The sequence below is a fragment of the Aedes aegypti genome, chromosome 1, assembly GCF_002204515.2.
Source record: "Aedes aegypti strain LVP_AGWG chromosome 1, AaegL5.0 Primary Assembly, whole genome shotgun sequence".
Taxonomy (NCBI): Eukaryota; Metazoa; Arthropoda; class Insecta; order Diptera; family Culicidae; genus Aedes; species Aedes aegypti.
In genome coordinates this window covers 129,949,791-129,976,127 of record NC_035107.1, presented here as the reverse complement: position 1 = coordinate 129,976,127, position 26,337 = coordinate 129,949,791, and the positions used below count along the sequence as shown (strand labels likewise).

The following is a 26,337-nucleotide window of genomic DNA, read 5'->3' as shown; positions in this document are numbered from 1 at the left end:
ACAAAAACGTCGTAAGTGACTGAATAAAATGGTTTATCATTTAGTCATAACATTCTGTGGGAACTAAAAGAAACTACTTAGTTATTGAACGCAAGCATATTGTATGCAAAAAACAGTTTTAGAAGACCGGTTGTGATTCTTTTTAATTATTTTTTTCAAAACCGTATGAAAGTTACTTACGTCTATTTAAAAAGTAATCTAGAATTGAAATCTAGCCATTCAATGTTGCCCGTGTGAAAAGTTTACAAATGAATTCTTCACTTATTACTTCATTCACTTTGCAAATCTTATCTTCTTGAACCTTTTTTTTTGGAACATTAAGTCGAGAAAAATAAAATAAGAAATAGAACATATGTAGGCTTTCACAGCTTGACCGAGATTCTAAGTCCCATCTTATTTTTAAGTAGCATCTCAACCCTCAATTAATATACAGTTTGGCCCATAAAAAGTGCAAAAACGGTAGGTAGTAGAATTTATTTAGTACACATGAGCGATATTTTTCTCCACCCCTCGACAAAGTTCTGAATAAAACAGATGGTGCATTTGATTATTTCATACTATGATGATAAACCTTACAAAAAATGTTATCCAATTGTTAATATTAGAACATTATTCGATCTCATAGGATGGATACAATAATAGAGGACGAGTTTTCCACTCTTGTCATAAAGTATTTTGTCACAGTCATGGTTTTGGGAGCAGTTGCGTCTTTTAGGTTTGATCTGAGAGAGAGGAGACTGCTCACTGATAGCTGGCATGTTTTCTAGCCTTCTGTGACTTCTTTTTTCAATTCTTGGGTAGTGCACAAAGGTCAAATGAACTTATTTTGGTCAAAATCACGTTTTGCCTTCCGAATGTGCTGGTTTTCCAGTGACAACTGGTGACAGGTTCCCTTGACTTTTGGGAGCTCACAATCGAAGCCAGGTGCCTCCTCTCTCTCAGGTTACAGACATCTTAGATGAACACCGGCACACAGTTTTCAGCAAGACAAAGCCGCATATCATTAAGGTGTGATAGCACTGTAATCACGGTCCATCACGAGAACCAATTTAAGCAAAAATATGGGTCTTCAGCTTCAGATATAAATGTATCTATCACTTAAAATGGGCTTATGTTCTAGACAGAGCATGTGAAGAATTTTATCCAATCGTTAAAGTTTTTAAAGTTGTAATCACGAGAATATTGAACTCATGGCTTCGTGATAAAATTGGATGTCATGTTTTTTTTTCAATTCTTTCTGATAAATATCATGTCCAAAGAAAAAAGAGCCTATAAACAGATTGAAATATACAAATGATAAATAAAAAACATGATTCGTTTCAATTTTTCAAATAAAAATCATCGATTTTTGTTTTTATATGGATTATTCTGTATTACATTAAACCAAACATTCTGTGCCTAGCGGAAAATAAACGAAACTCAACGTATTCGGAAAAACACATTGAAACACTCGCAAAGTTCACTTCTACAGCTGTTGGGCACCAGAAATCGTTGAACAGTCTGCCAGGAATAACCTTTTTTTCTCCCCGTTAAAAGGTAAATTTCAAAACCCTGAAAGCCGCAAGAGGCAGTGGAGGGGTAGGATTTCACACAGGGGACAGCAAACTTTTGCGCTCAACAATGGAAATAAATGTCATGTAATTGAAGCGAAACGTTACGACTCTCCAGTGGCGACATTTTTGGCAAAGGCTTTGAGGTTGAATCCTTATGCCGCCAAAAGGTCCTTGTCCTCGGCAACAGCATTTCGAACTAGGGTGGATTGCAGTCGAGCAACGTGAAAGCGAGCAAAAAGTTCAACATGTTTAATGGTTAAAGTTTTCGGGAAAGTTTGGTATTTTTATGGATTCGTTGGAGCGTCAAAGCGTGGCGTACATGTTTTATATTTGGAAATGTGGTGTGTGGAAATAGAAAGCAAAACAAAATAATAAAAAGGATTCATATAATTGAAGGTTTTGCAAAGAAATTTGAAAAATATCAGCATACAAAGTTTAAATGTGCACACTTATAAATTAACATAAATTTATAAAAACTACAATCCCAAATCAACGGTTCAACAAATCAATTCAGAATCTAGAACGCTGCACAAGAGATTTTCGCGCTCCTTTACACCGTTGTAGAAGTAATCCCATCCACGGCTCCGCTAATGAGTCTGGCAACTTATGACAAGTCATTTATTATACCAGTCTATACACTTAAGTCTTCGCCTGTCGACCACGGCGTTGTTATTGTTATCACGAGAGAAACTCAAGAACTTCCTCACAATTCTCAACTCGGCTCATGACCATCGACACCACGAACGGCCAGTCAGTATCAATGTCTCAAGCAGCCGATGACAAGCATGATTCGCTCCACTGGCCTCAACAATAACTTTCTCGAAGGCTTAAGATGTCTTAGCTCCTTTGAAGGATGATTATACGAACGATGACGGTCGAGCTCATTACCCGTTCTGGTAAATATTTCATTACCAAAGGCAGGGGCAGCTTCAATTCAAATTCAATCCTTCTGAAAGTCGTTTAGCGTCGAGGAAGAACATCACGAATGTATTGATAGTAAAGGGTTTCCTTTGAAATTATACACATAGGCAGAACCTGCAGTCTATCTTGCCATTCCAATGAATGGCGAATAAATCGTCTCAGAATATTAAATTGTCAGTTGAATTATTTATTGAATATTCATTGCCTGTCAGAGCCGACTCCGAATCATCTTAGAAGTAGGTATTTGCTCGTACACACCCAATCAAGCCTAGAAGTATCAATCTAGGGTGGGAAATGATGATGACCACTATTCCGGGTCATGGCAGTACGTTATCAAATAAACATTTACCGACGTGATACTCTAGTTAAAGGTACTGCAAACTGAAGATGGTTAAGAAGTCACTATGCAAAATTGTCTTAGGGTTTTTATATTGAAGTCATAGATAAAAATAGATAGATGTTAAATTAATCTATCGTGGCAACAGACGATTGCAACGATTCGTACGACCTTTGTTCCAATGTTTCGAAGTAAAAATTTTGGATATTAGTACTATACAAAGAAGCTACCAGAGTCATTTTCAATTTTTTATTTGGAATCCTCGGCAGAGCTTTCTTCCTGGTATTTCAACAGCTACTTCATACAACATGGTCGGCCTGAAAATTTGTTTGAGGATCAGGACTCAGGATTCCGATTTTTTAGTCTTCGGCAAAGTGTTTTAGTAGTTTAAGGATTAACATGTGATGATCAATTTAAGTCGGAATTCTTTCAACAGATGGCGCTAGTGAGCACTACGTTGTACAAAAGCAGATATCTCAGAATCCCGATTTACTAGAAAGATTACGTTTTCGAAATAGTTGTTAGGTAGGTTAAGGTAGGTTAAGCAACTCAACATGAAATTCTACCACCAGATGGCGCTAGTGAGCATCAAATATTTTAAGAGAACAAAACTACTAATTGAACTATAACACTTTACTCTTGCAAAAATAAATACTTAAATCACTAGTAAGGCGAGCAAATACCTTCAAACTCTAATATGTTGCTTACCTTGACAGATAGGCCTGTTTCGTCTGCGACTTACAGACTTCTCGACACTGAAGAAATCTGTCGCAGTCGAAATAGGCCTATCTGTCAAGATAAGCAACATATTTGAGTTTAAAGGTATTTGCTCGCCTTACTAGTGAGTTTAGTATATTTTTTTTTGCAAAAGTGAGTGTTAAAGTTTAATTAGTAGTTTTGTTCGCTTAAACATACTCTAATAATCCCTCTCCTAAATTTAATAAGAAAGGGTGATGAAATATTTTGATCACATATATCTCAGGAGCAATTTTTCAACAACATGTGATGTGCCGTTTGATTCGGAATTTTTCCACAAAACGGCACAAGTAATCATGCAATTTTTCGAACGCAGATATCTTTGGATCTTTGGAATGTTAAAAAAACTGATCATGATGTACAGTCACCCCACAGTTATGGATAGCACACAGATATGGATCAGAGTTGGATTAAAATAGGAATATCTCACCCATAATATGCTTAAGTATTTTTTTTTCATCTGTGGAATATAAAATGTCAACCGTATTCCCAGAAGCGTTGATTCATAACTGTGGGGCATTGAAACCCATACCACAGTTATGAATCAAAGATAAGACGATTCCGAAAGAAACGCCAAAACGCATGCTTCCACGAACACACCATTCGTTTACCTCACAGATAAATTGCTTTTATAGTGTTCTGATCCATAATATGAGTCGATTTGATGCATAATAAGGATCCTCCTCTCCCACTGATTCACATCTGTGGGCTGGACATCGTTAGGAATTTTTATTGAAATCGACCCTTTTTGGTAAATAACTGCGAATTTTGAGGTGTATTCTCAAAAACAACTATATTCTGCAGTGCCAGGAAGGTAATTTTGATTTTTACATGTTTTTTAATCATATTTTGATCTGAAAAATTACCCTTAGTTGATCCATAACTGTGGGGCGACTGTATCATCATTACTAAGAAATATGTCATCTTCGGTTAAGTTGTTCATTAGATCAAGGCTTAAATGCGAGGGGCCTCAAATTTTAAAATACTTTCAACAGGTGGCGATAGTGAGCATTTTTGATTGCTAATATCTAAGGATCCTGATTACATAGGATGATGAAGACTTCGGCTAAATGGTTCCGTAAATCAAGTACAAACTTTTGATGTGCCACACTTTGTTCAGAATTCTTCCATTAGATGGTGCTACTAAGTATTCAATATTTCCAACCCAAATATCTAGGATCGTGATGGCTTAATCATGAAAATGATGCATTCTAGACCACCGGAAAAGAAACAATAATTTCAAATGCGGCAGTTTTTCTGGGACAGCAAGTTCGGAAGGCACTTGCAATTTGTTGTTATGAGTTTACAAGTCTGTTTCTCATGCTATCATTCAATGTCAACTTGGAGGGTCTGCGAAAAGCAGCTCTCCATGGAATTTGAATTAGTTGTATGTTTAATTTTAGTTATTGGAAAAAGGTTGAAAGATAATATGCTACAGCAGTTCTTGAATTTTGAGCGATTAAATGAAGTTGAATTTTGCTTAGTACCTCCACTGACCTTAGCACACCATGACCGTTCACGGCTCATGTCACGGCTCTTTTAAACTGTCACGGCTCTTTAAAACTGTTATCTTCTTCTTCCCAACGTTTTTTCAAACCCGAATGCGAAATAACTCGACAGTGGTGACACGATTTTTTCGGTTTTCGGGGTTTTGCATTTTTGCTCGATAAAGCGAGCATGAAATTGAACTTGTTTATATGTATCGCAACGGAATGATTGTGCTCTTGCTATTAGCGCTAAAAGATTTCCATTAGTTGAAAACACAAGCGAAATATTAGCGATTGAATTATTCAACATTTTTTTCAATCATTCACCTCGAGATGGCTGCCCGAAAACGATCATAGTGGAGAGACAAAAACATTCAAGCACTGTGTGAACCGTTGGCAGCGCAACGCCTGATGGTATTGATGCTGCTGCTGCTTTGTGTTTTGGTTGACTGTCAGAATCGATAAACTGTGGTAAATAGTGGTCACAGTTCCCAAGCCTGGCCTCCACTATTGTAACATATTATTATTAAAATTCATTGGCTTTTTTCGGTGAATACAATATCTATACTCAGAGCGAAAGGGAGTAACGAAAGTAATGAAATGACAAGATGGATAGAATCGCAAGCGAGCGACGAGAGAAATGAATAGAAGTTGAAAATTTGTTTTAACAGAGGGCCATATGTGTGAACAACACAATCGAAACGACAAATCGTTGCCTAACGTCCTGGTCTTGAACGGCTAGATGTTGTAGTGTTGGTCACTACTAACACTAGACAGGCAAAAATTTGTCGCCTCGACCTGTTAACTATATTGTTCGGCGTATGTAACAGTTCTATCGATCGTTGGCATATTTTCGGAGATTGATACGAAATTGACGTTACTTATTGGATTTTTTCGCGTCTAATATCGCATACCCCTAATTTGCCCAAGTGAGTATCAATCAATCTCCGAAAATATGCCAACGATCGATAGAACTGTTACATACGCCGAACAATATAGTTAACAGGTCGAGGCGACAAATTTTTGCCTGTCTAGTGTTAGTAGTGACCAACACTACAACATCTAGCCGTTCAAGACCAGAACGTTAGGCAACGATTTGTCGTTTCGATTGTGTTGTTCACACATATGGCCCTCTGTTAAAACAAATTTTCAACTTCTATTCATTTCTCTCGTCGCTCGCTTGCGATTCTATCCATCTTGTCATTTCATTACTTTCGTTACTCCCTTTCGCTCTGAGTATAGATATTGTATTCACCGAAAAAAGCCAATGAATTTTAATAATAATAAAGTCATGCGGTGATTAAACCTTATAAATGTAGAATATAATTGGCAAAGAAATCTAACTTCAGTTCGAATGATCACTTGGGCAAATTAGGGGTATGCGATATTAGACGCGAAAAAATCCAATAAGTAACGTCAATTTCGTATCAATCTCCGAAAATATACCAACGATCGATAGAACTGTTACATACGCCGAACAATATAGTTAACAGGTCGAGGCGACAAATTTTTGCCTGTCTAGTGTTAGTAGTGACCAACACTACAACATCTAGCCGTTCAAGACCAGGACGTTAGGCAACGATTTGTCGTTTCGATTGTGTTGTTCACACATATGGCCCTCTGTTTAAACAAATTTTCAACTTCTATTCATTTCTCTCGTCGCTCGCTTGCGATTCTATCCATCTTGTCATTTCATTACTTTCGTTACTCCCTTTCGCTCTGAGTATAGATATTGTATTCACCGAAAAAAGCCAATGAATTTTAATAATAATAAAGTCATGCGGTGATTAAACCTTATAAATGTATTGTAACATATACCCTATTTGAATAATTTGTTAAATAAATATCTGTTTAAAGCTTCAAACTGTGAGAGACATTTCCTCATAGCTGTTTTCATATGCGACAGGTGTGCTTTTACGGACAGCACAGTGGTCCTCGTTACACACTGGGGCAAATCGCAGTTCTCGACGTCCAAAACCTCTAGTACTCTGGATATGCATTCTAAAAGTTTGGTGTCTTCGTCCAATTTTTTTTTTAGTTGGTACTACATTTTGACTCCTTCAATCTTTCGTCCTTGCAAAAAACATTTTTCTGCAAAGTTGTTCATTGATGCATTATTGACATTTCTTTCGTAGACACATACACTCTAGCACTGATGTGGATGACGCTAAAACAGCGTAAAAACGATTTGAACCATTTTTACGTTCAAAAATGATTAAAAAAATATTGTGTCATCAAGTTTTCAAAGCTTATTGATTACAAAAAACGTTTACATAATTTACTAGCGAATTTTTCAGATTCAATTATACGTTTAGTAAAAACAGTCCAAACACAGTGTTTAACAAAATCCAGGATAACTCATGACGCACGGTGTGCTGAAACACACTTATTATTGAACTTGCATGAACCACTTTTCAATTGGTAGTCAAAAAAATCTTGCGACATATTAAAAAATCGGCAAAAATTTGAAAAAAAAATCGGGTTATATGGGTTCATAGGAGAATATTAGAGTTACACTAGTTTTGATAAATTTCAACAGCTCAAAGACCTATTTGACATATCTTTAATACAAATTAATTATCAGATGTTTCAAATTGAGCATCATGTTCTACGTACAATCATACAATATGACCAGCCCATGGAGGTAAATTTTAAAATTCTTTTACGGACAAATGACCACAAGGGGATACCCGAGCAAAGCTTAAGATCATATTGAAAACTAATTTTGTTGTTGTGAATTTTGATAACAAACTGTGTCATTTTGGTCGTTTTAACGGTTAAAATATCAAAACTGAGAGCAGAAAAATGTTCCCATAAAATCAAACTCAGTTGACAACCGCTCTTTGTGCGCGACAGACGTTTATTCATACGGCAACAGTTTCTCACTATTCGTTATTTTTCCCTCGCGCGAAAGAATTCTGCAGTCCGTGCAAAATGTCTTCGTACAAGAAGAATACGCTCGTCATCGACTTCAGTGTCCTGCCGAAGCGACCTCCCCTTGAGCAGGTTGAGGATTTTCTTAAAACCTTCATCAAGTTAGACATGGCCGACGTTAAAAACATCCAGCTGCATAATCTCAAAAACTGCGTGTTTGTTGAGATCTGAGAGAGAGGAGACAGCTGGCTTAGATTGCGAGCTTCCAAAAGTCATGGGAACCTGTCATCAACTGTCACTGGAAAACCGCACATTCGAAGGGCAGAACGTGAAAAACTGTCAAAATTTAACCAAACTAAAACTGGATGTGATTGAAAATTTAGGTTGTTTTCCTGTGCTATCGCATATAAAATAGTTAAATATTTAAACATTGTCGATCGGAATCCAATTGCTATTGAAAATTTTTAATTTTATGATCTTTTTGATAACAAATGGGATGTAAAAATGGTTTTGACCCAGTTTGTGCTCTCCGAACCATTGTGCGCAACCCAAACATGAGAAGAAGAAATCAAAGAAGCCAAGAAAACAAGCCAGTTGTCAGTAAGCTGTCTCCTCTCTCTCAGGTTGAGATGAGTGACGCTGGTGTAGCCACACGGCTATACAAGCAACATCATTTGCAACACTGCTTTACACTTCAAGGGGCGAAGTATTACATCCCCGTGTATGTGGATGGCCCCACCACCACTGTGAGGATTTTCGATCTACCTCCACAAATGTCCAATTCCGTTATCTCAAGGCATATGGAACAATACGGCAAAGTGATCTCCATCCAAAACGAGATTTGGAAGAATTACTTCGTACGAGTGCCAAATGGTGTTAGAGTGCTACGAATGCGGATGGAGAAACCATTGCCATCATGCATTACCATCGAAAACCACACTACTTTGATTAACTTCCCGAGTGATCGCTCGGTTCGTGACGATAAACAACAGCAAACATCATCCAGCTCATTTAACGTACAAACTAAAACCCCTGACATCCAACACAAGCAATGCGATACAGCTGATCCACCATCGAACCACACAGACGAATCCAACACAAGCGAGTCCGAAACTGACGACAATCACGACGCTATCACCGACAACGACAACAACGATCAAACGAACGAAAGTGCAATAGAACAAGAATCTGGAAAGAGGCGGCTGTCAGCTGAAACCGCTGAAACGGATGGAAGTTGCGAAGGTAGAGAAAACGAGTCCAAGCGAACATGCAGCGAAGGTTATAAAAAAAGTGAATCAGAGTGGAAAGTACATAACACCCGATCGCGAAGAAAAACTGCAAAATGAACATATCTCTGCAATGTTATATTTCTAATATTCAACTACACGAATGCACGATGGTGTAAAGTGTCTTAAATAAGAAAAAAAAAAAGATAAAAAAACAAACTGACAACTATTTTTACTGTCATGGAGAGCAAATTGAGAATTCATTGAGAAAAACATATTTTAGATTTATATTGAAACGAGTCTGCGACAAAATGAATGTTTTTAGTCTTATAATGTTTACACATTACCGAATAAATTTATAATTGTGTAAAATAGAAACATTAACAAAAATTTAAAATTATAGCAGAACGTAAGCAAAATATGATGACAAATTGATATCAAAACATGCTATCAACTTGATGCTGAAAATAAGATATGTTTCCAATCTGCTTACTTTTTCATGCTGGACTTTGCTCGGGTATCCGTTAAGATTCTACTGATATACTTTCAAACCTGAATTTTTATGCTCCAACTCGTCACATGTGCAATCGTTAGGGAGGCTGGGGGCAAGAAGGACACCTTAAGATATATAGGTTCCAATCATGGTTGATTAGCACAATTTTTGAAGATTATACCAGTGTAGGGGCAAGCTCAGCTCTTGTTCTATATGATGTTATCGATAGATTTCAAAAATATAAGAAACACATGATGATTTGAGATTTTTGAAAATGTCGCTTCTTATGAGGTTTTTAAACGAGGCACGGGGCAAGAGTGCCACTCGTATGGGGCAAGAAGACCACCAGAGCAAAATGTAACAAATTTTGTATATTATTATTTCCCCGCCTAAAGGATAAATTGCAGAGTAAGTAAAGATAAAAACTGATGGATAAAAGTTGACTTATAGTTAATAAGAAAATTTACGAAATTAATTTATTTTTCATCTTATTTGACTGTAAAAATAATAGTAAAAATTTTCAGAAACCATTTTGAATGTCCAAGTTGGATTATTTTGATTTATTTAGTAGGAAACATTGATTGAATGCAATATTAAACAAGAAAAATAAAAGTTCATTTGATTTTATATGAGAAAATTGCGGTGTCCCTCTTGCCCCATAAGACATACTGTTATTATATATGTAAAATTTAATGTCGAAAGGACTTTTTCGAAAAAAAAATCCTCACAGCTATATTAAACAATTGAAAATCATCAATACTGTGCGGAAAAATCAATATGTTTTGTATTTATTGGGAGTCAAACCTTGTTTTCCAGCCTTACATTCTTATAATATTTCGCATATTTTGCGTTGGTGAGTTAAAGACATTTTTCTAATTTTTTGTACTAAACATATTTAACTGTAATATTTACACAACCCTCAATTAGTACTCAATTTATACTTATCCTGCGTTAAACATAAAAAATTGATTTGAACTACGTGAAATTAGAGGTGGCACTCTTGCCCCGGGTGTCCTTCTTGCCCCATGTCCCCCTACTTGTTCACAATAGATCCTTATTGCACGAACTACGCTAAATTTAGTCCGTTGAATCATATGATGACCATATACAATCAGCATTGTAAAATTATTGATGTTAACATGTCTCAAACAGAACTGAAAAAGTGCTTTTTTAATTTACTAATAGTCAAAAGGATAGTAACTAAGGAATGTTTTATGGATCAAACATACTTAACAAATGTAAAACATTTAAACACATAGATATTTAAAACACAATATAATTAGAATGGTCTACAAATGCTTGACGTCAAATAAATAAATGAAAATAAGGCATACCATCATGGGCTGGTCATATTGTGTGAGTACAGGTAGAAGCAGTGCTCATTTTGAAACATCTGAAAATTCATTCGTACTAAGGATATGTCAAATTGGTCTTTAAGCTGTTGGAATTCATCAATATTAGTGTAACTCTAATATTCTCCTATGAACCCATATATGAAGAAAGAGCAACAATACAAAAATCGACATTTTTCAAATATTTGCCGATGAAAAATGTTTCAATATTCTGCAAGCTTTTCTTTTTGGTTTGACTACAAAGGCTAACTTTAAATGAAAAGAGATAGGAGGTTTACGTAAGTTCGATAATATGTGTCTTTCAGCACACCGTGTGACGCGGCAGATGACAGCTGCTAATTTTTGGTCTACGACTAGTTAAGAACATTAGTTCCATTGTCGCGAAGAAAGAAAAATGAGGCCGAGTAGGGCTTTTTTGCTTGAACAACTTAAGAATCGGAAAAAAGTTATTTCAATATGTGATTGAAAATGGGAGATTTATCAAATGATCTGCTCTCAGATCTTGAGATAAATCAGATTACGAAAAAAATCTGTACGATCGTTTTAAAATTCAGACGTATTTTATTTAGTTGCATCGAATAATATGTTTTTTATGAAACATTCTCCTAATAAAAATCGAAGGGTAAAGATACACATATGAAACGTAATATCTTGAATTTCGTTAAAATCTTTATTAACCCCTCAACCGGCAGCTCCATATTTTAGTGCACTAAAAATATTCAAACCTCGATAAATTTACAGTTTCTCTATATTTTTGCACCATAATTTCACAAGTTCTCAAAAAACTCTTCTAGTTTAAGAATCTGTGTCAATATTGTTCATTGATCAACTGGATTCTGAGATATTCACAAATTCCTTGGGGGACCGACGCGTAGCTATAACCCACATACATATCTCAGGCTACAGAATTTTTATCGTATTCGGATATTCACTCTTCCGAACAAAACATTGATGAGAGTATGTTGTGAAAAATTGAACCAATTTGGCGCAGCCGTCCTTGAGTAATTAGCATTCATGTGTCTGGTACCAAGCTTGCAAAATAAAGATCTTAAAAACTTCAAAATCCATCATATCGTAATTTTAAGATATCTCCTAGAATATTTAATCGATTTGTATGATTTTTTCAGAGTAGCCCTTTATCATATAGCTTTGTGTAGCCCACATATTACTTTTTTTAATGAATCGACGTAAGATAAAATGGCCGCCAAAGACATTTTATATGGAGAATATCGGTCCCCCAAGGAACATCTGAATATTTTTAAAACCAGATTACCAATGACAGATATCGAAGTGGATCCTCAAACTAGAAGAGCTTTTTGAGAATTTGTGAAAAAATGGTGCAAAAATATCGAGAAACAAAAAGGTTTGAAATTTTAATTGCGGTAAAATTTGAAGCTGCCGGTTGAGGGGTTAAACCATTAGTTTAGTGAACAAAATTCAATATGTTTTTGAGTACATGACATACATGACTTGGCTTCATGAGTTATCCAGGATTTTGTAAAACACTGTTTTTGGACTGTTTTTACTAAAAATATCATTGAATCTAAAAACATTGCTAGTGAATGATGTAAAGTACTTTTTGCAATTCCTCATCGTAATAGGCTGTTTTTCATCACGCCAATCTGTCATGAAACGGCCTACTTTCCTGCACTGAAAGTCACTACGCAACGCTTTCTCATTACGCAACCGTTTTGAGCTGCGTAATGAATCATTACAATTTTTCAGAAATTGTAAAATGATGGTGAATGCATTCGGATATAATTTCTAATACCCTCAAGTGGTCTTCTACGAAATTGCAAAAAAAAAGTTGCACGTAACTCATTGCAGAACTCGATTGTTACAGCACTCGTCGTAATTACGTAATTTACGACTCGTGCTATAACAATCAACATTCTACAACTTGTTCCATAAACTACTAGTGTCTTTGTTGAGCTTTTAAAACTTGATAGCAAAACAAATTTTAATATTTTTTTCGTTCGTAAAAATGGTGGCCAAAATAATTTTTTTACTGTTTTTGATGAAATGTCATACAACGTCATCTATGCCAGTGATAGAGTGTAAGTGTCTTCAGAAAAATGCCGCAATGAACAACTTTGCAGAGGAAAATTTTAACTAGGAAGCAGGGTAGGGAAAAATCTTTAAATTCACTCTACAGTATCCACGCAAAGCAAATCACAGTCAACGAAGCCTATGAAACTCACGTCCATCGCTTCTGTAGGCGAAAATAGCAAAACACCCGTGGCTAAGGGCAACCCAAAATTACTGTAGAAAAATTTTGTATTTCCCGCATTTAGAGCCTTCAATGACACTAATCATTTAGAAAATTCATGCGTCCAACATAGGCTACTTGATGAGATTCATGTTTTTGAACTACAGTACTACGAAGAGCCACGTGAGATTCTCGAAATTCAAGCCTACTACTATTACCATTCCCAGCACTAGGACGCTCCTATCAAAAGCTAAAACTGATCGAAATCTAAAAATACTTTGTTGAAGACACCAAACTTCCAGTATGCATATCCAGAGTCTTAGAGGTTTTGGTCGTCGAAAACAACGATTTACCCCAGTGTGCGTTATGAGACAGAACTTTCAATCTTTCAACCAACGAAAAATCAAATTTAAGATTCGTAACGCATGACTCATGCCGACACCGTAGGATTACACAATTTTGGTCACGTTAAGCGCATTTATTTGTACGCATTTGCGAAAATTACCTCTAATTTGAGGGGTCGATGCCGAAAATCTTACGCTCTTGATCCCGACACATCAAAAGTGCACTTCCTAAGCAGAAGAGAACAAGAAAATGCCTGTGCTCAGCCAGAGGAACACGAACGATGGACGTCAGACTTATGAGGGCATCACTTTTGGCGTTAGGATTTGCCGCTTCACCCTAGCATTGTAATAAAAAAATTACATCCTCAAAAATTTGGTTTATTGGCTTTACTGGAATGTTTATGCGGAGTTTCACATCGTGATTAAAAACATCAAACATATATAGTAACTAGGAGGATATGCACAAAAATAACGTTAGATGAAAGTTTTCAATCCATATCAGGTGGTAAAAATATCAAAACTAAACAAAATCGTTGCAAATCACGTTGACCCATATGAGCTGCCTAAATCAGTTTTCGTCGAGATATGTAAAAACACAAAACAATATTTAGTAGGCATCTGAAACGTACTCACCGATTGTATTAATTTTTTGTAACCTGTGGAAGGTTTGTCCATATCATGTGCGATGCTCTCCGACTTCAGCACACCTCACATCCAAAGGCACGCTATGTTTTTACTTTGTGTTTTGTTCTCTTTGATATTTACCGATTTTCTCAGAGATTGTGTTTTTATGATTATAGTTCGGAAAGAAAGAAAACACACTATTACCGTTTAATATAAAATAATTTAATGTATTTATTTCTTGCATTTTACGTTTCTTCTGTCTCGCAGCTGAATGACTGGAACGAGTTACAACGTGTTTGATTTTCGTGTTAGCGTTATTCATTTGACTGAGTAGATATATTTCGAAGCGCTCAAAACACTGAGAATTAATCTGATTGTTACAAACATTGATCAGAGCTATTCGGGGGTGTGTATCGTATTACGCTCTTTGATAAGCTTTCTAGCAGTTATTTGTTTGAACATGGATTTTGTATAAATGATATCTACGTTCTAAATTGTTTGGAAGATATTGATAGTTCAGGGAAATTAAACAAAACACTTAATATAAATACATGTAATAAATGAAAAATAAAAACGTCGGCTGAATTATTTGTGCTATATGCTTTAAAGGTAAAATGGATTACCTACAAATGGAGCACTTTTGATTTTCGATAAGGTGATAGATTTTGCTTACCTGATTGTATTTACAAGAGTATAATCACAATTTGTATACAATTTATCGTTAAATATTAATTTCAATTAAATATGTTCTTGATAAATTCTTGTTCAGTTTAAGCTTCAATTCACAACAAATTTGTTTACATTCTAATTGTTACGTTTAATGTTTTGCGTGATCAATCATTCATTTTCTGGATTTCCGCTCTGCATAAGGAATTTTGAAATGTCAATCATGTGTCGAACAGCAGTTAACTCTCTTCTGGTCGATATTGGAGGAATCATCGGAATAGACATGTGTATAACTAACAGAAATGCTGATTTAATATTTCTTACAACTTCTCGTCATTGACATGAAATTTCACGCGAAGTCTTCTGATAGTCAAGTTTTTCAGGAGTGCAATCGAATTCTGGTAAAAAGAGAATAACATCTCCGGAAAACTTTTCGTCAGGAACGTATTTCGACTTGCCACTGGGCGTTGCATGCTAGTCCGTTGTCTAGTGTGGTGCTTCCTTCAAAGGACAAATCGTCCACTGGAAGCATTAACGTGTCCGCGTCTTTTTAAACATCTGAATTGAATGCACAAATATCCTCATGGATTTAGGAAAACTAACGAAACATATCAAGAAAAGAGAGTTACTGTTCTATAATGCCAAATTGGCGGGCATCGTAAATAAATATGATATTTGATATTTTAATGAATGCATTTTTAACTCAAATGTGGAAATCACCATATATTTACAACAGTAAATAGAGCCTACTCAAACACGGTATTTTGATGACGATGAGATGATAGCTATTCCAACGGCGATCGAAGACCAATGTTTGGCAGAATTTCGTTTAGCACGAGGTTCTGAATGAAAATTGTCCGTAATAATCGTAATAAATTGTACATTCTTAAACCGATTTATTGTACACATTATTGCATATAATTTCTCTGCATTTCATTCTCTTTCTTGTACAACGACAACACAATGAATGGTTACTCATTTTTTGTTACGCATTTGCTTGTTAATTAGATTTCAATGGCACTGACAGAGACAAAAAATACTATTGTTGGTAAGACTATTTTCACATCTCCTACTTCCAAGCAAACCACCATTCTCCCAGTTACCAATATTACTTCTGGGAGACATTGCCAATCTTCTACCACAATCCACTTATTTGCTACGTTAATACATTGTGAGTAATATTTTATTTGTAAATTCCGGTGCCATTTAAGCTCCCAATGGCCTCATGTTTCATGCACTTGGCATAATTTGCAGTAATTCAAACCGAGACCTGACTTACACACTTTCTGGAACACTCATTCATATCATTCACACACGGGGTGACTCAAATTGACTTGACAAATCGCGGTAGAGCCTGCTCTCCTACCTACACGCTTGCTTTCCTTCTTCTAGTAACATGAACTCGACTGCTGCTGGAATCGCCGTAACCGTCGGTTCCAATCGTCCTTCCACTCGATGATGATTGTTTTGGGGCCTAGCACCAGGCTGTCGGGATTCTGCTTCGAATCCATGCCCAATATTAAGTATGATCTGCGAATGGGAGAAAAGAAGAAAGCGATTTTTTTATCAGAGGCTTGTGGGTACAATAATATTTTAAGTAATATAAAACAGTCAGGTCCCTCGTAATCAGCGTTAAGATATCTCGAATTCCCATATCTCAAACATGAGATTTCACACACTTTCACTAAACAGCAAACACATCGTGCATGAGTTGGCTTATCCGTTTAAATCATTCGCTTGTATTTCCACAGTTAGTTCACGCAAAGCGCTAATTCTTTGTATTATTATAATTATACATCTTTATTTAGGTGGCTTTCGCTCTTGGTGAGTTCGCCACACAAAACTTATTCTTTGCTTTTCTGCTAGAAATAAAGCAAATCTTTAGAAGAAATTACTCAATTTGCATAATACCACACTTCCAGTGAAAAAACTTGATGATTGATGTGTCCCATAATAGGATTTACAATCATCGGATTGATGTCCTTTTCCAGGATCCTGAAATCGGCTGCAGAATATCCCGGAGTACTTACAAAAAACCCTATTGTAGAGAAAAGCTCAGGTTGAATAATAAATTAATAAATGAATTTCAAACACAACAAAAGTTCTTCAATAATATCACGCACAGAATTTGCACAAACAATACTGTTTTCCTCTATGATTTTCAGCCTCGTGACTCCACCTCGTAAACATAGTTGACTTCCGAAAGAAATAAATTACTCATAACGATGGATAGGTGGAGCTCTTTTAACCATATTGTGAAGTATAAAAGCCATGGTAATTCTGAGCGTAGGCCATTCAGTAATCAAACGTCAAAACGGACGGAACGTTCAGACAGCGACAAAACATGCAACCGAAAATATTGCGAAAGCATTAACCAATCGTATGCGAGTAGCGAACGGAGCGACGAAGCAACAAAGCGTGAACCTCACGCGACCGCTCTCCGATGCTAGCAAACCTTCTTGATGTGGCTAGCGAGAAAGCCTCCCTGCAGCAAGCAGCCGCAGACCAACCGCGGCCCATAGCGATGGGTCGCAACCGTAAACAGATCGCCAGAACGCCTCGATCCTTGCCCCGCTGGCCGACCACGGGCAGACAAGCGCACCGAAACGCGCAAGGAATGAGGATGCCAACCCGGCGGCGTACAGCAGGTTGCTGGCAAACAATCAGTTTGCCTCCCTGCCTGTGGACAAAGCCCCCCAGAGCGCGAAGGTTCCTGTTCCCTGTTCACGGCGTCGAAGGACATCTCGGCTTGACCGGTGCGGCACTGAAGGAGGTGGCGTTGCGATTGCTCTGCAGAGGCACATAAACTGCACTCTGCTGCCAAGCTTCCAGCTCCAAGTCATCGAGGCCGTAGGTGTTCTGGTGGAAACCTCCCTCGGCCCAATCAAGATCATCGCGGCGTACTGCCCGAAGCAAGCTACCATCAACGACGGAACATCGCAAGACCTCACCAAGCTGACACGGCGGCAAGGGCAGTTCATCCTGGCTGGCGACCTGAACGCAAGGCACGAGACATGGGAAACCCCCGGCGAAACAGGAATGTCCTTATCCTACAACAGGACCTGGAAGGGAGCCACTACACCATCCTGAGCCCGGATTCACCTACCCGCCTGAGCCGGTCCGGGGCCCACTGAACCATCGATGCCTTCCTGACCAACATGGACGGCAACATCTCCCAACCGATCGTTCATCAGGACCTCAGCTCGGACCACTATCCGGTGGTGGCAGAAGTTGGTTCCCTGGTCAACCGGCATCGGGTCACCCGGCGCAACTATCACCGTGTCGACTGGGGTCGATTCCAGCGGTGTGCCGACGCCAACATCTGGTACGAGGCTCCTCTGGCGTCCGTTGGAGATATCGACCGGAAGCTGCAGAGCGTCGAAGAGGCTATCTTCGTGGCCCGAGAGCAGCACGTGCCAGCATCTGGTCAGGTGAGCACACCCTTTCTATCGATCGTGTTAACAAAGATCTCATTCGATTACGCAACACCAAACACAGGCAGTACCAACGCACTGGTCTTCCTGCGTTAAAAAGTGAAGTTAATCGCATATCCAAAATAATCAAGACCAGAATGGTGGACCTCAGGAACGAAGATTTTTCCAAAAAGATTCGCTCTCTCCCAGATTGTGCTAGGACATTCTGGAAGATGACCAAAATTCTCAAAACCAAACCCAGACTAATTCCACCGTTGATCCCACTAGACAACACCGGCTCTAAGGATCGCTTGATAACCCCTGCGGAGAAGACTGCTGAGATAGGTCGGCATTTCGTCAGCTCACACAATCTAGGGCTAGACATTCCTAGCCCACACAAAGCTACTGTCTCCGAACATGCAGCTAACCTACACCGATCTCCCAACGACTTCTCGGAGGAGTTGGATATAACTGCTGACGAATTGCTGGCTTTTGTCAAAACATCCCAAAACATGAAGGCCCCAGGTTTTGACAACATCCTGAACTTGGAGCTCAAGCAGTTTTATCTGAGTCTCTAGTTTTATCAACATCTGGCACTGATTTTCAATCAGTGTCTCCAACTTAGCTACTTCTCCTCGTCGTGAAAGTCAGCAAAAGTCATCCCCATCAGGAAACCTGGGATGGGGTGAACAAAGCGATCCACTGTTTAACATTGGATCGGCCCAGCTTTACCAGCAACAGCCCCTGTGTAGGTGAATGCTCGTTCGTGTTTTGCTAGGCGCGCAAGTGAAAGGGGGCCATCTCCGGAATTGCTGGTCGTGCTCGCCGGACTTTGCGTAATGTGCAGTCGCAGGTCACTTGCTTGACAATCAGCCGAAGTCTTGATATCGTGTACTGTTGATGGATCTCATTAACCACTGTCTCGGCATTTCCGTGACGGTTCTGTTGATGGAATCGGTGTACGAGGAGCTCCGTGACTCGAAGGTTCCGTGGAAGGATGAGCGGATGCCGAACGTCGTAGCCGACGTAAGAGGCAGCGCTGATTCGGCCACGCTCACGCAGTATGCCGACGCTACCCAATATCGACATTAGTCGGTAAATCGAGCTTTCTTTCTCGACAGCCTTTTGATCGATTTCGCTTGGCGCCTTGTTCGAAAGTGCTGCGATCTCGTGTGTGTAACATTGGAGTAGAACCAGTTTGAGCACAACTACTTCAGCTGCCTGGAGCTCGGCTTGCCAGAGTTTCCCGATGAATTTCGGCTATTTCTGGGTCAAATTATGCAGAATACGAAGGGCGTACGCCGTTGATCCCAGGAAGAAACCGTTCAACGTCGATGACGGGTACGAATTAACAATGATGAAGGGTTGATGCGCGCATTTCTTCGGTAGGGGCGCGCTCTTTGGGCCGAGACCACTAGTTTTCTGGTAGACGAAGGAAGCCATTGAAATACGGCCCGCTACCCCATTTTGTTGCTTCATCAGATGGATTTTTTTATGGTACCCAGTGCCACTCGTTTGTCGTTGTGTGCTCCAGAATCTCGCCTAATCTGAAGGATACAAATGGTTGCTTGAGACCACCGTTGCCGTGTACATTTCGTTCATCACGGGATACCTTTGCTGCTAATTTCTCGGAACCGAAACTCGTTAAATAATCGTCGACGTAGTGATCGTCAATTATCGCATTCGCCGCCCCAGGATACCGCTTGCGATGTTGTTCAGCGTTTAAATTTTTCACGAATTTTGCCGAAGCTGGGGAGCAGGTGCTCTCAAATGTTGGTCGATACATCGGATGGATTGGCGCGCCACAAGAAGCGCTGAGATTGTTTATTTTCCTCTCGGATTCGGATTTAGTGAAACATCTCCTGGACTTCCGGGCTGACTGCTACTCCATATTGGCGAAAGCGAAAAAGAACCACCGGAAGGGAGGAAAACTGATCGGAATCTTTCAGAAGTTGACTGTTAGTGATACACCTTCAACCTTGGCAGCGGCGTCCCAGATTACCCGAACTTTCCCTGGTTTCTGTAGGGTCCGACCGGATGGTACCATACTCTCCTCGGATCGACTGCTTACATTTCCGCTTTTGTAGCTTTTTATGCTTCATACTCTGAAATTTACCGATGGAGATTCGCATTCAGTTCCGGGTTGCGGTTCTAGGCATTCCATTCGTTGCACGGCCATAGAAAAAGTATCCGGGAATTCCCGGATATCATTATCTTGTTTCCAAATCAAACCCGCTTCGAAACGATTCCCAACTCGCCGAGTCGTTTGCTCCATGGTGGTCAGCAATTGTTCTTCCTCCTGCCTCAGTGGAATATCCACTGGACCTACTCCAGCTTCTTCAACAGCGAAGAACTATTTTACTACTTTGTGCAGCTTTGCGTTTGTTTCATACTTGAGGACCGTGGAGGCACCAGCCCAACCTGGTCTACATCGCCACTGGCGCTGTACTCTCTCCTTCCCGCACCTTCAACGGCAGCGCTAGGCACAAGTTGTCGATACCGATCAGAATTCTGGGGAATACGTTCTCGTAGCTGCAGACCGAGATGCCCTTCAGGTGGTGGTGCCTTTTCTCCGCTTCTTCTATTCTGAATGTTTGGCGGGGAAGTCCGAGGCTGTTTACTGTTCTCGCGTTTAGCAGCTTGTGTCGCTATTTCTGCTCAATTCCAGCGATCTCGATCGTGACCTGTTGCGATCCCTTTTCGATTCGTGAGGTGTTCCCAGAGCACCGTAGGCATAGCGGAAGCGGGGTACCTTTAACCACCAATGCCGTAATCAGGTCATTCTCCACCAGTGTCATGCCAAATTCTTCACTGCCCTAAAAAACTACTTCACCTCACTGGAGCTAACTAACATTCGACTGTGCTCATTCAATTCTGACTTTGAAATGGACGACCGGAAGCAGCATCCCTCCGTAGTGGCATCTGTCACTCGTGATGAACCGTCACTTTTACAGCTGTCGCCTGCCCTTCAGTATTGTTGTTTGGCAGGTACCACTACCACCACTACTTCTGTGTTAAGTGCTATATGCACTGGCCCCCTTCGAAGAAATACCGTAGGGTGATTCCGGGGAGAAAAGGGTCTGAGGCCACGGTTAATGGCTGTGTATTCTGTACACCATTTTTGCAATTCAGCGAGAATTGCTCACCTACATAGCATAGGCTTGTTTTATTGGGTCATCGGTGGTTCGGCATCCCAACACGCTCTGCGTTACCTTCTCAGAGCTCCGTTTGCAGATTTCACCCATGTTAAAAAAAATGGTGCATTATAATAAGCTTCTACAAACTTGTTCTGCACGATTTCACGGTAAACAAAAATGTTTCAAAACGCTTAGAATAAACCATAAGGGCATTACAATTTGCGAGCAATTTAAACAGGGCGATACTGCTCTATGTACGTTATATAAAAATAGAAGTGACGATTAAATTCACCCATAAAAAATAGGTAACACAAAAAATAGTACTCACTTGTTGATTTTAATACTCGGACATCGACAATCGAGATTCTTGGAGGGAACCAGCAGACCAACGGATGACTTTCGCTGACTGCTCGTGGCCAGTAGGGGATTGGTCGATTTGAACACGGTTTGCACCTGCAGGTTGAAGCGCACCTCGTCCCGAGGTACATGCTTATTCGAGGAAGTCGTTCGACCGGTGACTTTTGCCATGATTGCTGTTTGTTAAGAGAGAAAAATACAATAAGAAGAGCAAAAATTGGTCAATTCTTTTACTGCAACATTTTGGTCAACTCGTCACCTGATGCTCCCACATATGAAGCATCAGTGCGAATGGGATAAGAAGAAAACATAAAAGATTACCATAATCACGCTTGCAGAATTTATTCAGATTTAATCGTTTCGTGTCAAATCTGCATTTGCCGCAATCTGAAATGAAAAAGAGAAGAGAAAAAAATGAAATTCAGTCAAAAACATCACATATGCTAGCTGAAGTGGTTTAGGTAGTCCTAAATTGGTCAAAATTCGGATCGTATCGGTTTTTTCGTCAGCATTCAACAATACAAAAGACACCCTCTTAGCCAGAGTTCTGCGGATTGCAACGAAGGAAAATTAAATATGCTAATCGGCAACTGCAACTCCACTCGGAATCATTTACCCACGGTGCTCCCCACACCGTTGTTATCAGAAAAAAATCTCTATCGTCGTCATCGTTTTATATGGCTAAACTGTGTGTCTGTGAAGACTTTCAAATGAAATTGGTGAAATTTTAACGGGTTTTCATTTGCATTGTGATACAATAATGTACCATCAAAACTTTATACAAAGTTGGGTTTTTAAGTTATTCGTCATCTCTGGGTGAGCAGCTTTTGCGACGTAATCATCAAAAGAATTAATTTTTGATAGAATAATGAGGCATTCTAATAAAGTAAACCAGGTTTTAATGTTGTCAATGGCAAACTAAATTTCATGCCGCAATAACTTATCACAACTCACTTATTTTTCAAAGGCTCAAGTGCTCTAAGACATTACGATACCTATATTATTTAAATATTATCAATCAAATCTAAATTAACGTAATTTCAATTAAAAAAAATGAAGAAACTGAAGAAAACAACGCAGCATTGCAATAAAAATGCCTGTAAAGTGCATTGAATAAAATTTTCGTAAAAATTAGTCGAAAACGAGCAACCTGACAATTTTTTTTGCCGCTTTCATCTGCGAGAAATAGATTTCGTGACCCGATACAATTATTGATCATGGTACAGACGATAAACCTAGATCGATCAGTTCTAGGAAAGACTGAACAAAGTACAATGAATAGTCAACCTATGATCAAAATCTAATAGTCCAAAAATGTTCTATGAGGTATACGTGCGTTTTGTTGTATGTAATATACCCATTGCTTTAGTGACATATAAAATTTAATGATACGTGAGTATATGGGATTACCCAACTGTACTGAGTATTGGGCAACAAAAACTATGATTACATGATGAAATTGGCTCTGTAATGCCTTAAAGCACTTGAGCCTATAAAACAAACAGTTATTTGTAAAAACCTCAAATGTGTGTTATCACGGTATGTTTATTAAGGTAAATAATATGCATAATTAGTTCATTTAAAATTAACGCTTTTGAGAGTTGTGTTGGATCCATTGAATCTGTTGCATTCTCCGCATAGTAACCGCACTATCGGTATCGATCATCCGTGTTCACGTATTGATTTAAAATTATATCTTTATCGTTTACCAAAACGAATCCTTTCCCATATCCATGTTTTCTTGTGGAAGTGCAGAGGACTCCTCGGCTTCCATAAAGCAAGTAACACGTCAACATTTCCCTCCCATTCCCAAATTGACCTGCATTCAGACGCAGCTGGCGCCGGTATTGTTTGTTATAATAATGCTCATGCTCATTTAAAACTAACGCTTTTGATTGTTACGCCGCAAAAAGGGCGTATTATATAATTATTTTTAGTCTTTTTATTCAAAACTCCGGTCAGAGGTTACAAAACCAACTTTGACACAAACCAACTTTATACCAAGCTTTGATCGTATATTTCTTTTGATAATCACGGTTAAGAAAACGTTTACATATTTTTAATTTCCTTTGAATTTCTGGACTTATACAATCAAAGGGGCATAATTTCATAGAGTTGATGTACATATTTTTTCAGATAATAACGATCTGGAGATCACCGTGTCGCTGGCTATGAACTACCGGTCGAGCTGAGTGTCGAAGCTCATTGTCGGATCCCGATCGAAAGAAATGCTAATCGCTGCTATGGGGGATTACGAATTACGCTATTTTCAGTGAACTGCATGCGGCTGCACAGGCAGCCGCTTCGAAAAATATGCACACAAACAGTGCACCACCACAGCGAAGCGGAGCAACGATGGTTATCTGAAATTCTAATCGGCTTTCTGTTGCAGAACGACGCGAATCGGCAGCCGAATGGATGGGAAGGCAAGCAATGTGCACCCAATCTGCATTCTTGCAAGAAGCTCGGAAGGTGGTGCTGGGATTTTTGCTGGGATAAATATTGCAACATTTTTATGCTTTCACGTTGTGGGAAACATTAGCATAATAGTTTACAAATTGTTGTACGTCATTTCCCAAACTGTTTTGGGAATTGGGTTTGGAATATCTTAATCGGATGAATTTAGAGCAACAATGATCAAATTCAACAGAGAGTCAAATGTATTTCATTGTGATGTTAGGATATTTCCCTGTGTTCGTAGTGGAAATTTTTGGTAAAACATGTACGAACCTATGTACTACCTATGTTTTAAACCTGAAGTTAATATGCCACTATAATATGTGTTTTTTTAGTATGTCCTGTAAGAGTACAATTCATGTGTTACCAGGAGTATAGATTTACGTATTCCTCATTTCTCAACTGTCATAATTTCATTATTTGTTGGAAAACTGGCCTAATTCGTGCCTAAATCATTATGATTTGCTTCGATACCGGATTGCCTTATCCAGTTTTTCGAATGTCCCACCTTTCTTAAGTCTTATACCACTTGCTCGATCCATCATCACACTTTTAAAACATCATGGTAATTTACGTCAAATATGCCAACTATATCGAGGATTTTGCTTACCATGAAATTTACGTCATGTGTTGCCCATACTCGCAATACAGTCCCATTAGGAAAATCATCATGTCGAGAAAAACGCGTCTAAACATAATTGTAAAATTTATCGTTTCGCCACTGTTGGTAGTAGTAAATCCTGATAGAATTACTCAACACATTATGACCGAAGTACACACAAATCTTTAACTACTGAAATAAAGTTGAATCGGTAGTTTTTATGTCCAAATCCAAGATACTAGCAAATGGGACTCATTATCCAAGTATTTCACTCGTCTAACACAAATATACCCGCATATCAGTCCCATTACTTGGGACTTGCTTACTTTGTTATCGTGCTCCTTGACACATTTATTTTCATGGATTCCGAACCCAATTCCTTTTTCTGTTGTTAGTATTCACATATTTAAAGTGCAGTAATGTCTCTCAATACTGTAAAATAATATGGTGATGACAGTGATAGTGATGTACAATTTATTGGCTAAGATTTGACTGTTACACCGGCCAAAATTTAAAGTTCATAGCAACCACCTGGAGCATATCATTCGGATGACGCTGAAGGATTTGAAACAGACCGACCAAAGTAAAAATTAAAGCAAGGTTTGGCCTGCAAGCTGATGGCGGTTCCATTGATTTAAACAATCCTGCTGTGTTTCTAAAACCTTCTCATTTCTCGGCATTACATGGCGCAAACACTCAGTTTTACCATGAAAACCTTGTCAATGATATCAGTGGCGATGTGTGCAGTTCTGTGCTGGCCTAAAAAGCCTTCACTTTCCCTCTATCGCAATGGAAAATGAGACTACCGAAGAATTATCTGAAGGACAATAGTAGAACAACGAAAGCATTGGTTCAGAGAAGTGATTATGCTTAGGGGCTGTCCATTTATTACGTAAGACATTTTTCGGGGTTTTTCAACCCCCCTCCTCCCATGGTAAGATTACAACATTTCGCTACAGAAGGCATTCTGGTAAAACTTTCATGTAAAATATCAAGTTTTTCTCAAATAAAAATCATGAAAACCTTTGTAATTTGTATGATTTCTTCTTCTTACGAATTTAATACCATTGTAGAAAATTAAAGAAATCATTATAGAAATGAGTTTGCTTCAATTTCGTCGTATTCAACTTATGGGACTGTTACAGGACTGTTCTTCCAGCATATGGGCAACATGACCAGCTGAACGCAGCCATCCGTGTTTTATGTGCTTGACAATATCCACCTCTTAATACACTTGGTACAACCCGTGATTTACGCCGCCAGATGCCGTTTTCTTATTTACTCCGAAAGCTCTCCGGTCGACTTCCTTCAATGTCCATGAACCAGAACGATCAGTGTCTTGTATAACACGAGTTTTGTTGTCGTTTGTAGGCTATGGGACTTCAGCTGGTTACGAAAGCCCGACTCGCAGCTGTAATTAGAGTTACTGTGCACGTGCTGTAGCCTTAGGTGCAGGAGCCTCATTGCTTGCAAGCGCACGGGAGCACTGTACATCGTGAGACCTTTTTTGGTGCGCCTCATTTTTCTTGA

The 26,337-nt window shown here is 38.8% G+C and overlaps 1 protein-coding gene across 2 annotated transcripts in view; it reads right to left on the bottom strand.

Annotated features, from left to right (window-relative positions):
• Positions 1 to 14,376: 14,376 nt before the first annotated feature.
• LOC5576886 (netrin-B) overlaps positions 14,377 to 26,337 on the bottom strand; it is a 291,349-nt gene continuing 279,388 nt past the window's right edge. For both annotated transcript variants that reach the window (XM_021847737.1, XM_021847730.1), the window contains exons 6-8: positions 22,071 to 22,136; positions 21,721 to 21,925; positions 14,377 to 16,372 (exon numbers count right to left, since the gene is read on the bottom strand). In XM_021847737.1, coding sequence (XP_021703429.1) covers positions 16,231 to 16,372; positions 21,721 to 21,925; positions 22,071 to 22,136 — 413 coding nt within the window. In that variant the 3' untranslated portion in view covers positions 14,377 to 16,230. The remainder of the gene's footprint in view (positions 16,373 to 21,720; positions 21,926 to 22,070; positions 22,137 to 26,337) is intronic.